We start from the raw sequence: 13,359 nt of genomic DNA on the forward strand, positions 1-13,359 counted from the left end.
AGGCCATGGGAGCTTGACGTGGACACTCTGGGCAAGGGAAGGCTGAGAGGGGATCCGTCAACCCACACAAATACCCCATCAATCCATGCAAATATCCCCAAGGACTGCCAGAGGATGGTGCCAGGCTCTGCCAGTGACAGGATGAGGAGCAGGGGACATGAACTGAAACACAACAAATTCCACCTCAACCTGAGGAGGAACTGCTGTCCTTGGAGGGGACAGAGCCCTGGAACAGCTGCCCAGGGAGGGCCTGGAGTCTCCATCTCTGGAGACATCCCAAATTCCTGTGTCACGTGCTCCCGGGGACCCTGCCTTGGGACCTGGGTGATCTCCAGAGGTCCCTTCCAAGCCCAGCTGTGCCAGGATTCTGTGATTCTGTGACTCCATAGCTTTTGTCTCTATCTTTCTCCTCCAGTGTTCAAAACTGCCGTGGTCCTTGTGTACAAGGATGGTTCCAAACAGAAGAAGAAACTCGTAAGTGTGCAGGGACTGTTTGGTGATCCCCGGGGCATTTCTGGGGCTGAGATGGAGTTTTGCTTTCCACAAAGCCATGGAGCTGGAATGTGCTCTGGCACGTGTGATCCCTGGTGTCTGAGGAGCTGGGTGGGCACAGCAAGCATTCCTTTATCCTTTGCTGCCATGCTTGCCACATCCATTCCCTGCTGTGGGGGGCATTGTCCTGGATGAAGATGTCACTGGGAGTGTGTCTCTTGGCTTAGATTCTTTGGTCAGTGTGTGTGAGTGTCTGAGAGATGATTAATGTCTGTCACCTCACACGGTGCCCTGGGTGTTGTGTGCCACCAAGCAAGTGTTGGCTGCTCCCAGCTACATCAGGAGTGGCTCAGGGATCCCACTGGAGTTTGGGATTCCAAGTTAAAGCTGATCCTGACAGTGCTCCAATGGGGACACAGTCCATAGTGATGTAAGGAAACCAGTGATCCCTACACATGGCATAAACCAGGGAGGGATTTGAGGTGCCTGCATGGAGAAAGGCAGCTGGCACGGGGGGCTTGAGAGTGAAAAGCAAAACTCCACATATTCCCGAGTGTGTGTGCACCCAGGGCTGGGCTGGGTGACTTTGGAGGGAATTGCTGGGAGCTGCTTTAGTCCGGATTTCAGCAAGGTCTCCCCAGAGGGACCCCTCAGGGAGGTGCTGGGCTGAGAAAAGCAGGATTGCAGCAGGTCTGTAGCTGGCAGCCTTCAGCACAGAGCTCAGCTCTGCCTGCCCCAGGGTGTCTGAGAGTTTCCTGACAGCTGTGAAATTCTTGCAGGGAGGATCACACAGAGCCTCGATCTACGAGGACTGGGATCCGTTCCGGTTCCGCCACATGATCCCTCTGGAGGCGCTGCAGGTGCGGGCCCTGGCCAGCGCAGGTAATGTCCCACGGCTGGGATCCAGGGGTCAGTGCTTGCAGTTACCCGGGCAGGAGACCTGACGTCCTGCTTGCTTCTCCCTTCAGATGCAGAGACCAATTCTGTGTGTGAGATTGTCCACGTGAAATCTGAGTCTGAGGGCAGGCCAGAAAGGACATTCCACCTCTGCTGTAGGTGAGTGCTTTCCCCAGCTCTGCGTCCCTGCTTGCCCCTGTCTTTCCTTTGAGGTAATCTGGGAACAGCCAATTAGGGAGACTGGGGAGAGGGTGTTAAAACCTGTCTTCTGGAAGGCAGAATTTGGTACAGTCTCTCAAAATAAAGGCATGTAACTTGATCAGTTTTGCACCTTTATGGGAGAAGCCTTTCTGCAGTTTTCCAGTTAAACTGCAGCATTGGATCTTTATGGCAGGTGTTGTGTTTATGGCAAGCGTTCCTTTCATGGCACCAGGTCCCAACCTCTGCCCTTGGAACACTGCCTTTGCTCTAATAAACATCCACTGTGGTGGTGGTGGTTGCCCTGGCATGTTTTCAGGGTTCAAGCAGAGACCTTGGAACACAAGTTCATCAGGATGCAACAGAGCTGATGCCAAGCCAGTTCCTGGCTCTAGGAAGTGCTGCAGAGCTGTGCAGCTGTGGGGTGTGTTTGCAGGGACAGATTGACTTGAGCACCACGGGTCACTGGATGTGTATCGGACACAGCCAGGTGTGGGTGGCACTGCAGGGAAAGGAAACCTCGAGAGGGCTGAAAGGCTGTTTTATTAATGACCTGGGTATTGGTTTCCTTGGATGCCCACTGTAGTGACCACGGATGTAGCTTTGCTTTGAAAATACTGACATCAGTGGAGTCACCTCTGGGGAAGCACCTGCCAGTCAATTTGCACTGTCTTAAATCGCAGAACTGGCCATTATTTACCTCATTTGCAGCCAGCTTTTAGCAGTTCCCAAGGGGTAACTCTGCCTTTTGTGTTCCCCCCTCTCTTTCAGCTCTCCAGAGCACAGGAAGGACTTCCTGAAGGCAGTGCACTCCATCCTGCGGGACAAGCACAGAAGACAGCTCCTTAAAACCGAAAGTTTGCCCTCATCCCAGCAATATGTTCCTTTTGGTGGAAAAAGATTGTGTGCTCTGAAAGGTGCAAGGCCAGCCATGAACAGGGCAGGTACTGTAGGGCTGCAGACTTTCAAGATCCCAGTAACCCCAGCACCGTTGTAGGACACGTGGTGGTGTCGGCCACTTGTGTATTAGGATTAGCATTCTTCCTGTATATGTAAAAACTGCTGGTTTTCCATGCTTCACTTCCTTGAGAGCCTTAAATTGCTTCTATTTACCTTGCTTTGCACTCGAGGCTCAGCTTCAGAGCAGTGCTTGTGGCATGGAAGGGAAGTGGGATTCCTGGCAGTACCGATTGGCTGTGCACTTTAATCTGACCTGGGGTTCAGCTGGACAGAGCAGAAGCTGTGTGATCCTTAAAAGCATGTACAGAATTTTGAGGTAACCCGAGCACTTTTGAGCTAAAATGCACAAGGAAGAACAGCTCCCCTGAGCTTTGTTTGAACGGGCAGCTGTGGGTGTCCTCCACCTGAGCCTTTTCAGCTCAGTTGCTAAAGGACATGTGCTCCTCCCTCCCACAGTTGGAGAAGCATGCACTTGATACTCTTATTTTGGTAATGACCTGTCCTAAACCACGGATTTTCCTTTTCTGTTGACTTCAGGCAAAAGCAGTGAGAAAATCCCAGGGAAAAGCAGGTTTTATTTTCAGAACTGTAGATGCTGGAGGAAAGAAACATTTGCTTCCAACTGCAAAGTACACGGCACCGCTGCCTGTTTTGTTCTGGTCTGTTGTTTATTTCTTATTCTGCTCGTTAGATCCAGCACTGTAGACAGCCTGGATTTCTGTTCCTCCTCTGACCAGGGCAGGCCAGGCCAACACCAGCTGAGCTCAGCTTCTCACTCGGGGTGCTGCTGCCCTGGCTGCTGGAGATGCCAGACCCCCTTTCAGTTTGGCTCCGTGGGGCATTTGCGTGAAGAATTCTGCAGGGATTGAAATCCCACCTTGCAGTCCAGGCCTCTCCCTACTGCTGAGCTGTTGTACCTAATGCAGCTTGTGAGGCTCAGGGACATTAAAATGTGACCTCAACCCCAAGGCAGAGCTGGATAAATTCATCCTGCAGGTGCTGAGGTGCTCTACAGTGCAGGGGAACAAACTCCAACCTCAGCGCTCCGTGTGTGCCCCTGAAGCTGCCTGCAGGGCTGCCAGCTACAGGATTTGCCCCTGCTCAGGAAGATGTTCTGACACAGAAGATGGCAATTTGCTAATTGGGCCAGTTGCTGAGTAGATGCTGAGGACGGAACTTCTGATGGCTCTTCTGGGTTGAGGGATTGTTGTTTTCCTCACTCAGTAGGGAGGAAGGGAGTAGCAGAGCCTGGACAGGGCACGTAATTCCCTGTAAATAACACAGCATCTTCAGCCCTGAAGTGTAGGCACTGAGCAAGCTGTAGTGCTGCTCTGAGCCCAGAGAGATTTCCCTCTGCAAGGTGTGAAGCTGTGGGATTTTGTGGTGTGCCAGCAGCAGCAGGGCTGCGAGTGAGAAGCTGAGCTGGGCAGGTGCCCTTGGTGCTGGTGGGCTGCCCGTGCTCAGGAGCAGCAGCAGCCGAGGGTTGTTGTCTCTGGTGGATCTGAGCAGCAGCAGCTCCTGCACAGCGCAGGGAGGATGGCGGTGACCCGGCCACTTGTGGGCCCTGCCCGCTCGGTGCCGGACGCGGGACCCCGGACAGGAGTTAGCTTTTTCCCAGGGTTGTGCCGTGTGTGTGTAAAACACCTGTGGGGTTTTATCTTTGTGTGTGCAGTGTCAGCCCCGAGCAAGTCTCTGGGGAGGAGGAGGCGGCGGCTGGCCCGAAACAGGTTTACCATTGACTCAGAGGCCCTCCACGGCAGCAGTCCCGAGAAAGAGCCCGCGCAGGGAGGGGACACTGACCGCTGGGTCGAGGAGCAGTTCGACCTGGCGCAGTACGAGGAGCAGGAGGACGTCAAGGAGACCGACATCCTGAGCGACGACGACGACTTCTGCGAGGCGGCGCGCGGGGCGCAGCGCGAGCTGAGGGAGCGGCTGCAGGCCACGTCGCTGGCGGGCGGCCGGCGGCCCGAGCAGCCCTGCCCGCCCGAGCGGCCCTGCGCGCCCGGGGACGCGCACGCCGCCAGGATGGCCCAGCTGAGGAAGCAGGCGGCCCTGCCCGCCATCAACGGCGCCGCCGAGGCCCACGGCGAGGAGGTGATCTGGGTGCGGCGGGAGGACTTTGTGCCCGGCAGGAAGCTCAACACGGAGCTGTGAGGTGGCCCCGCGCCCCCCGTCCCCCCGATTGCACACTTGCACACACCGCCGCAGCAGCTCTGTCAGCCCAAAGCCATCAAACGCTCCGAAACCAGGAACGAAACGAGCTCGAGGTCCTGTCTCACCTTAACCAAGGGCTTTCACACGATTTTATTTATTCTCGAACAATCAGGGGCTGAAATTGACTGTGGGGAGAACTTAATCACTGGAAAACAAATGACTCTGGATGTCCCAACCTCTGTGCAGCGAATCGGCTCCAGCGGGAGCGTGAGGACAGAGGGGTTGGTGGCCCTCATAGGTGTCGGTCGTAGGCTCATCTCCTTCACAAGGAAACTGCCTTTTTAACCTGTACAGTCGCAGTATGCTGACTCCCCTTCCCTCTCTAAGTGTAAGAGAATATTCATGTATTTTAGGAATGCGTGAGGAAAGGTTTGGGGTTTATGTTGTGTTCAGTCCTCTTGGTCTGTGGCTGGTCTAATTTAAACGTCAATGTTGGAAGCTCTAGTTTTACATACTCTTGTAAAGATGCCAAACTCTCTTAAAAGAGATCCAAATTTAACACTTGAAGAAATATTTTTTTGTATTTTACCTGAGATGCAGGGGCACAAAGGGGTAAGAGATTTAGGGTAGCTCCACGTCTAGGATACGAGGCTAGCTTTTTGCAGAGGGTTAGGAATGGTGGTTTTATATTAAAATATGAACTGGAAACTCTTATTTAGGTATAACTTTCTTCAGGAAAAGGTTTATTGTATATGTTTGAGACTGGAGTTTAGTTAGGTAATAAAAAGAATAATAAATAAAATGACATGACTGAATTGCAGTGGAACAAAGGGATCCGTGGAGTGCCCTTGCTGGAGCCACAGATCCCTTTGCTCCACTCTCTCTGGCAGAGTCTGGGTTTAGGGGACAGGGAATTCATGGCCAAAAAACTGACCTCACCCACTCTCCTACCATGGGTGAAACTAGTGTATTTTAATTCCTTTATAAAAGCTTTTCCACTGCAATAGAGGATGAAAAAAGTTCTACACAAGTAAACTTCTTTAACATTTTAAATATTTTATTTAAACATCTAAAACAGGGTAAAATGTGACTAAAATCTCATGGTTTTTAAGTAGGCTTCCAAATGCAAAACACAAAATAGCACTTTTTTTTTTTTTTAGGATTTATATAGCTTTCCCCATTGCAGTCTCACCTATAGGAAAAAAAAAAGGAAAATTATATGAAATTTTGTTTTGTTGGTATCTGTTGATGTTTGACACATCAGCAGGTACTTTGAGAACCTGAAATTTTATAATAGCCTTAGGATTATATTTTATAAAATCCACTCTGACTATATTTTAAAACATGACAAAAATTATCCCCCTCCCCAAACATCCATCACTGTCTGCGTGTCCCAGCTGGCATCCTCCCCTCGCCCCCTCCCTTCCCTGGTTTCTGGTGCACTATACTTATGAAAGCTTTCTCTAGTGACTTTTTGCTATCTCCTGGTTTCCTTTCATAAGAGCTTTAGAAGAGTTTCTACCCCCTTTGTATGATCACACGGTTGTTTTTGTATCACCACCTGTCGGTCGTGTCCCACGTGCTGGAGGGTTTGGCTGTCCTAGGCTGCTCCCAGAGGATGCAGCCAGCACTCAAATACTGGAAGGCTGGTACTGGGAAGGTACCGTGGCTCTTGTACATAACGTCATGACATGTCTATGTCAAAGGTTCTTATATATTTCTTTTATAAGCTAAAAGAAGGTCTATTTTTATGTTTTTAGTTCTATGAATGGAACGTTGTAAATGCCTGTCAGAAATAAAATACTGGGAAAAAAAATAAATAACTAGCTGCAGAGAGTGGTGTGTGGAGGGCACCTGTCGTGGGGAGCCTGTCACAGGAGGGCTGTGAGGTGCAAGGGGAGATACCAGGGAGGAGGCCCTGCATTCCCTGCTGGTGTAGCTCGGGAAGGAGCCCTCAGGTAAGCCTCTGCTCGTGGTTTGGTGAGGGGACAATTCCCATTTCCCTTATGGCATCTATAACCAGCCATTCCTGCTGCTTTTCCAGGCTGGTCACAAGGAACCTTCAAGCGAGCGTTTTAAAAAATGAGGTAAAAGCAGCGAATTCCAGAAGAATTCCAGGTGCCTCGGAAGAGCTCCCCAGCCTCTCTGTGGCCAGTTCTTTGGGCAGCCCCTGTCCCTTTGGGGTGCTGGGTTTAGCCCAAACCCCAGGAGTGTGCTGTGGGTTGGTTCCGTGCTTCCCTGGCCCCGGGGAGAGCCCTGGTCCCACGCTGCTCCCCAGGTGAGTGCAGCCAGGCTGGCCCTGGCAGAGCTGCTGCACACAGGGGAGGTGCTCTGTGGGGAAACCAGGCAGAGCTGGCACAGCCCCGCTGCTGGCACAGCACGGGCAGAGCACAGGCACCCCACAGACACTCTGAGGGATGGCAGAAATGTCACAGGAGGGATTAAAATGGCATTAAAATGGGTGGGGGGTGTGCAGCACTTCCTGCAGCATCCCTTGAGCAGTGCAGTGCTTGCTGCTTCAGGCAGGGTTATTTTCAGCTTGTAAGGCTACCAGGCTAATCCAGGCTCCTCAGGAAGTCGGGGAAATGCTAGAAGGAAGACAGAGTGAGGGCCTCGAGGAGAAAGCAGCTCATGAGTGGTGACAAGTGACACCTGTATGCCAGCTCCACAGCTGAAACGCTTTGGCGTTAAAGCTCGGTGCTGCCACCAGCCAGAAACAGAGGACAACAGAGGGAAAATTCCTCCTGCAATTCCCTGTGCGCTCGGGAGAGGTGAGCACCAATTCCTTGTTTTTGTGGCAGCACAGACCCCGGTGTCCCCCGTGCTGGATCCCTCAGGGGTGGCGTTTATTGGTGACCCCTCTGCAGTCACACCTTGGTCCAACAGCCAGGTGATCTGCGTCTGGGGAGAACAGTGTTGGAAACACAACAGGGAACTCGAGGAAGCGGCTGGAAATTCCATGCTGGAAAAGAAAGAGGGCTTGAGATGAATTCATGTTGCGGGAAACTGATCAAAGGCAGAAACTCGATCCATGAAGCTGCAGGGAGGTGTGAATAGAAATTAAATGTGTTCTGGGCTGTCCATGGATGGAGGGCAGGCTCTGAATCAACGCCTGGGGTGCTTGGAGTGTGGCAGGAGAGGCTTTTGGCCCGTGGCCACCATGCTGGGAGATGGAGGGAATTCCAGGGAAGGACACGGGCTGTTCTGGATCAGCTGTTCCAGGGCCAGAGGAGCCTCTGGCGCTGCATCTTAAACCAAACGCCCAGCCGTGCTTCCAGCAGCTTTTCCTTCACTACTGGGGAAAACCTGCTGTCCTCTGGGTTGGTCCAGCAGGAATCCTTGCTCCTTTAGTTTCCTCCGGGGAGCCCGGAGGCTCCTTTGGCTGCACGGGGTTGGAGTTGAGGTAAGGGTTAGGATTGGGGTTAGTGTAAGGGTCAGGCAGCCCTGTGTGCTTTCCCCAGACGTGCTGAAGGCTTTTCCTCGCTCCTCGGAGCTGCCACCGGCAGCACAGCACCCCGGGATGTGTGTCCTCTGCTCCGGAGTGTTCCTGGTGATTCCTGCGGGGCTGCCACGGGCCGGGGTGTGGCCGCAGTGACCGCTGCCATGGCCAGAGTGACCACTCCCGTGGCCGCAGTGACCGCTGCCATGGCCAGAGTGACCACTCCCGTGGCCGCAGTGACCGCTGCCATGGCCAGAGTGACCGCTCCCCTGGCCGCAGTGACCGCTGCCATGGCCAGAGCGACCACTCCCGTGGCCGCAGTGACCGCTGCCATGGCCAGAGTGACTACTCCCATTCCCTGGCCGCAGTGACCACTCCCCTGGCCGCAGCGAGCGATGCTCGGGGCCGCCGCTCTCTCCCAGGTAAATCCGGGATTTTCCGCATCCCGCTGCTCCCGCTCGGTTCCAGCCGCGGCCGGCGGGTGTCCCCCTTGTCCCGCAAAGCCCGCCCGCTCCTCGGGAGCCCGAGCGCTCCCCGCTCTCTCCACGGGAGCCGTGAGCAGCAGATGATTCCCGGGCAGGCGGCAGCGGCATCCTCCGCTTGGCTGGCGCTGCTGGAGCGTCCCGTGCCAGCGGGCTCGTGCGTCATTCCATCAGGGAAAGTCATTTCCAGGGATGGATTCAGCGTCACTTCATCTCGGCAGAGATTAAACCCCTTTAATTAACTCCTCAAGGGGCATTAGAGCGCTGAGTAACTCTGGTTGTTTCAGAGGGGCGAGGCTGGGGATGATCTCAGTGCTGGAGGAGGCAGAGAGATATGGAACAAAGCTCGGGTGGAAATGCACTTAAAAAGAATCCACTCCATCCCCTGCCACAGGTTCTAGGAGAGCACTTTAAAAGCCCTTCAGATCTCCAATATGAAATTAGGAGACTCAAGCAGAGTAAGAACACCAGCTTTCTTCGGGGTCACTGCAGTACCAGACTATTAGTTGAATTATACCATGGAATACGCCAGGAAAAGGAGATTAAAAGAAAGTTACTTGAAAAGATAAGAAAATCCAATCCTCTGCTCCCTCTAACCCTCAGGAGACATGAGAAGATGAGTAGCTGGTAATGAAGAGATTTTTAAATGACCCTTCTTTGCCTGTCTCCTGTGTGAAAAAGCAGAGAAAGAGCTGCTGTTCAAGGTAAAATAAAACAGAGTGTGGGGATAAAAGTTGTAAAATATATATATATATTTGAAAGCAGTAGCTGAGTCTGGAGAGATTCCCCTCTGTGGTACAGATGAGTTGGAGCTCTCTGTGCCTCCCCAGGGAGCTCAGGACTGGATTTCCAGGTAGTGCAGGGAAATAATCATTACTGGCATCACTTCTGTGGGTGGCCAGAAAGATGCTGCTGTGTGTTGGGGCAGGGCAGGTCAGGAGCATCAGTGTGGAGACTTAAAATCAGTCTGGGAGGGTGGGCAGAGGGAAAATGTGGTTGGGAAGAGAGGCATGAAAAGGAAGCACCATAGAGCAGTTTTACTCAGTTGTGGGGGAATTAGGGCTGGTTTATTTAGGATATTGAGGCTGAAAAGCTTAAACCTGCCAGACATCCTCCTGCTACCAACACAGCTACACCTGGAGTGTGGGACAGATCTTTTTTGGGGAGCACAGTACATCGATTAAATTTTCTCTTGCATTCCTGCTCTCTGGTCCTGAAGGCAAGGAAATGAAAAGGAGGTGAGGAAGGGCTGTCCCCATATTTAATTATGTTGCTTTTCCAGGAGGGAAAGGGCTTTTCTCTGTCTCTTAAGGAACTGGGGTTGTTTGGAGGTAACAGCAGCAGTTCCATGAAGCTGAGGGCTGGATCACTCGCCTGTGGTGTCTGGTTTTGACAGAGCATTTTCTCCCTGGGACTCCTCCATCACTGTCCAAGCAGCCAGAGCCAGCCTCTCCTGCAGTTATTGATGGAATTCACATCCTTGGGACATGGTGTGTGTTCCCACGGAGGCGAGGGGACAGCGTCACTGTGTCACTCTGCTGACACAGTGAAACTCAGCTGAATTTGGGCCTGGAGGGGCTGTTAGCACAGCACAGCCCCGTGCTCAGACACAGGAGGATAAAACCCACCACAAGCATTTCTGCTGGTGGGTCCCTTGTTCTGGGGACAGCAGAAGAAACCTTCCAGGAGCTGCAATGCATTTAAGGGCATGAGGAGGTTTTGCATCAGTTCCTGTGGAAACTGCTATCTGATCATGGAGACAAAAAGGCAGAGGGCTCAGTGTACCCTTGAAAGCCTTGATTTGAACAGGAATAAATCAAAATCAAAGGATTCTGGCAGCTCAGTCTGCCTGCCTGTGGCTGGGAAAGGTCTTCCCACTCAGACTTCTCAGGGAGCACAGACAAATTTATCCTGCTGGAAGGAAAAGCTGTTCACCTGCGTGGGACAGGGATGTGCAGGGGCAAACAGCTTCATTTTCTCCTTCAAAGACAAAACACAGAAAGAAATGTGGTTTGTGTGAGATACCTGCCGACAAACACACCTTTTCCTCAGCATGGTAGGGGATTTTTTTCACTTTGGCACTCAGGGAAATTACCAATTTCACTGCCAGCAGTTTGTGTGTCCCAGTCCTGGGGTTAACTTCCCAGGGTGTGATCTGCTGCCACCTCTGGAGCCCTGAGCTGACAGCTGAGGTCTGAGCATGCTGGAAGCAAGAGAGCTTTTAAATAATCATAGGTAATGGTTTTAATTACCTTCTAAAATCTTTGTTTTAATTAATCCTAACCAACATATATATAAATTATAAACTGTGTGTTATTCTCAGATTACTCTCAGCAGAGTTGTCATAAGTTGCTTTTGTGGGCATGCAGCTGGGGAGAACGACTGAAACTTCAACTTTCATAAACTCTCTCTGATGTGCTCCAATGAGCAAAGCCTGGGAGAGGAGGATGGATCGATGTGGTTGGACATCCGCAGCACAGAATTTATGGACCACCAGGACATTTTGCAGAAAGCAGAAGGTAAAGAAGAGGCTAAAAAATGTCTTGGAAATTGCAGGAGAAAGGTACTAGAGATCTGGATTAATTAGCATGAGCAGTGAGAAATAATAACCAATAGAGGACAGAATACTAAGTAATGAAAGATAATTATGTCATTTAGGAACAATGAACATTAATTTCTTCTTTCTTGCTAAAAATGTAAAAATAAGTGGAATCAGCATCCATGGGGAGGCCGGAATTCTGTCAGCCACACACAGAAACCCTGGCCAGGAATAAAGCCATGCCTGACATGCAGAGGGGGTGTTAGAGGAGGATTTGGTACCCATGGCAGTGTTGAGGCAGCCACTCAACACCTGCCACAGCAAACACAGGGGCAGCAGCTCCCTGAGGGATGAGGAAGCCTGGGCTGTGGGGTTAAAGCTGCCCCCAGTCAGGAGCCCTCCCTTTGGGCAGGAGCTGAGCTTTGGAGAGCTGCCCAGCGGGGAGTTCAGCACAGGGGCTGAGCCTGCAGGGTGCCAGGGAAGCCCAGCAGACCCCAGCCCCCGGCTGTGCTCACAGTCCTGCTGCTCCTTGTGTGGCCACAGCACAGCACAGGCCAACCAGAGCCAGCAGCAGAGGCAGGAAAAAGGTTAGGGGAGGATTTGTGAAAAGTGAAGGAAACAGCTGGATGTTTCTTAATCACTGCAGGCACAAATCGAGGAAAAATTGCTAATCAGGAGTCTATTGATGGCCACACAATTCACAATCACTCCATCTGCATTGCCTGGAGCTGCACTGCTGCCTTCAGTGCAGTGGGAAAACCTGACTGCTGGGAGGCTGGGGGAGCAGCCTGGAGCACACAGGATGAGGTGGGATTTGAGATTTTTCCCGGGATGTTTACTGTAAGCACCTCTTTAACTCCTTCTTTTCTTTTTCCTTTTGAAACGAACCTCTTAGCTCTGCTACCACGTTTCTGCACTCCACAGCCCTCTATCCCTCAAGAGAGCTCTTTATCCTCACTGGGAGGAGGAGAGGTGCTGCTGTGGCTGTTCTCAGATGGGCACTGCAGGGAAGGAAACCTGGCACAGGTTGTCACTGGCAGACCAGAGGCTGAGCTCAGATCTGGCCAATCTCAGCCAGAATCCTTCCCAAGACAGAGTCTGCACTCAGCAGAAGGACACTTGTGACCCCCTTGTGCTCAGGGAGTGCTGCTGTGTCCCTCAGCAGGGCTGGGCTCAGCCCCTGTGTCCTGACTCCTCACGGGATGCTGATAAAATGGGATGTCGAAGGATTTTCCTTGGCCTAAACCACAGCGATATCCAAGGCTCTGAACTCATTTGCTTTTTGTCAATTAGATAAAGATATTAAGCTAATGCCTTTTGTTCCCCGACAGAACGCGTTAGTGGGCGAACAGAATTAATTGTGTTGACACAATGGATTTATCGTCTCAACAAAACGCCTGTCTGTTTTCACGCAGTGGATCAGGGGCTCAGCAAAACTAACGCTGGCACCAGGGGATCCTCATAAAGCTGAATTATCAGCCCCATCAAATGCCGCTGGTGTAAAAGGCAACGTGAGGGGAACACGGGGTCTGTGGCTGGAGGCTCGGAGGCGGTGCACAAAGATGAAGTTGGGGTGGAGCTGTGGTCCCAGGCTCTGCCTGCCGAGGTGAGAATTCCCTCCCAGAGCCCAGGGCTGGGAGCGGGGGAGCGCCTGGCACAGCCAGGGGGTGTGTTTGGGGCTGGCCAGGGATGGAGGACTCTGCTGCTCCCTGCTTCACAATCCTGCTTCACAATCCTGCGCCTGGCTGAGCTCCTCAGGTGCTGCTTTAAGTTTATTTTTGCTCTCCCCTCTTCTCCTCAAACAAAAGGTACTTTTCCTGTCAAAAGCTCTTAGTGCCTGTGAGAGAGGGGGGAAATCATGTCTGCTGAGGTGACAGGACACATTTATTTTCATTTACTGGAGCCACAAATAGCCTGAGTGTGATAAAAGCCACCTATTCCCTTTCCCGTTCTGAGGGGTTTGGAGCATGCCCGGGCTCATTTCCCTCATTCCGGGGCACCCACAGGGACAGGGGGGAGCTCCTGGCTGGGGGAGCAGTGGTTTCAGCCCCTCACATGGGACCAGCAGTGACCAGCTCCAGGCACTGATTCCCCTTCATCTCCAGCCCTGGGGGGCTCTGCCTGAGCCATGGGGGCCTCTGGAGTGTCCTTGGGGATGGAGCCAGGGAGGGCACGGGACAAACTTGGGACAGAGCCAA

The 13,359-nt window shown here is 52.3% G+C and overlaps 1 protein-coding gene across 9 annotated transcripts in view; it reads left to right on the plus strand.

The window, feature by feature from the left end:
- Positions 1-6,520, plus strand: part of TIAM1 (TIAM Rac1 associated GEF 1) — a 152,113-nt gene extending 145,593 nt beyond the window's left edge. For all 9 annotated transcript variants that reach the window (XM_063419452.1, XM_063419448.1, XM_063419449.1 and 6 more), the window contains 5 exons: positions 416-474; positions 1,272-1,374; positions 1,461-1,548; positions 2,359-2,531; positions 4,220-6,520. In XM_063419452.1, coding sequence (XP_063275522.1) covers positions 416-474; positions 1,272-1,374; positions 1,461-1,548; positions 2,359-2,531; positions 4,220-4,701 — 905 coding nt within the window. In that variant the 3' untranslated portion in view covers positions 4,702-6,520. The remainder of the gene's footprint in view (positions 1-415; positions 475-1,271; positions 1,375-1,460; positions 1,549-2,358; positions 2,532-4,219) is intronic.
- Positions 6,521-13,359: the final 6,839 nt, after the last annotated feature.

This window comes from Prinia subflava, chromosome 25, assembly GCF_021018805.1.
Source record: "Prinia subflava isolate CZ2003 ecotype Zambia chromosome 25, Cam_Psub_1.2, whole genome shotgun sequence".
NCBI classification, from domain to species: domain Eukaryota; kingdom Metazoa; phylum Chordata; class Aves; order Passeriformes; family Cisticolidae; genus Prinia; species Prinia subflava.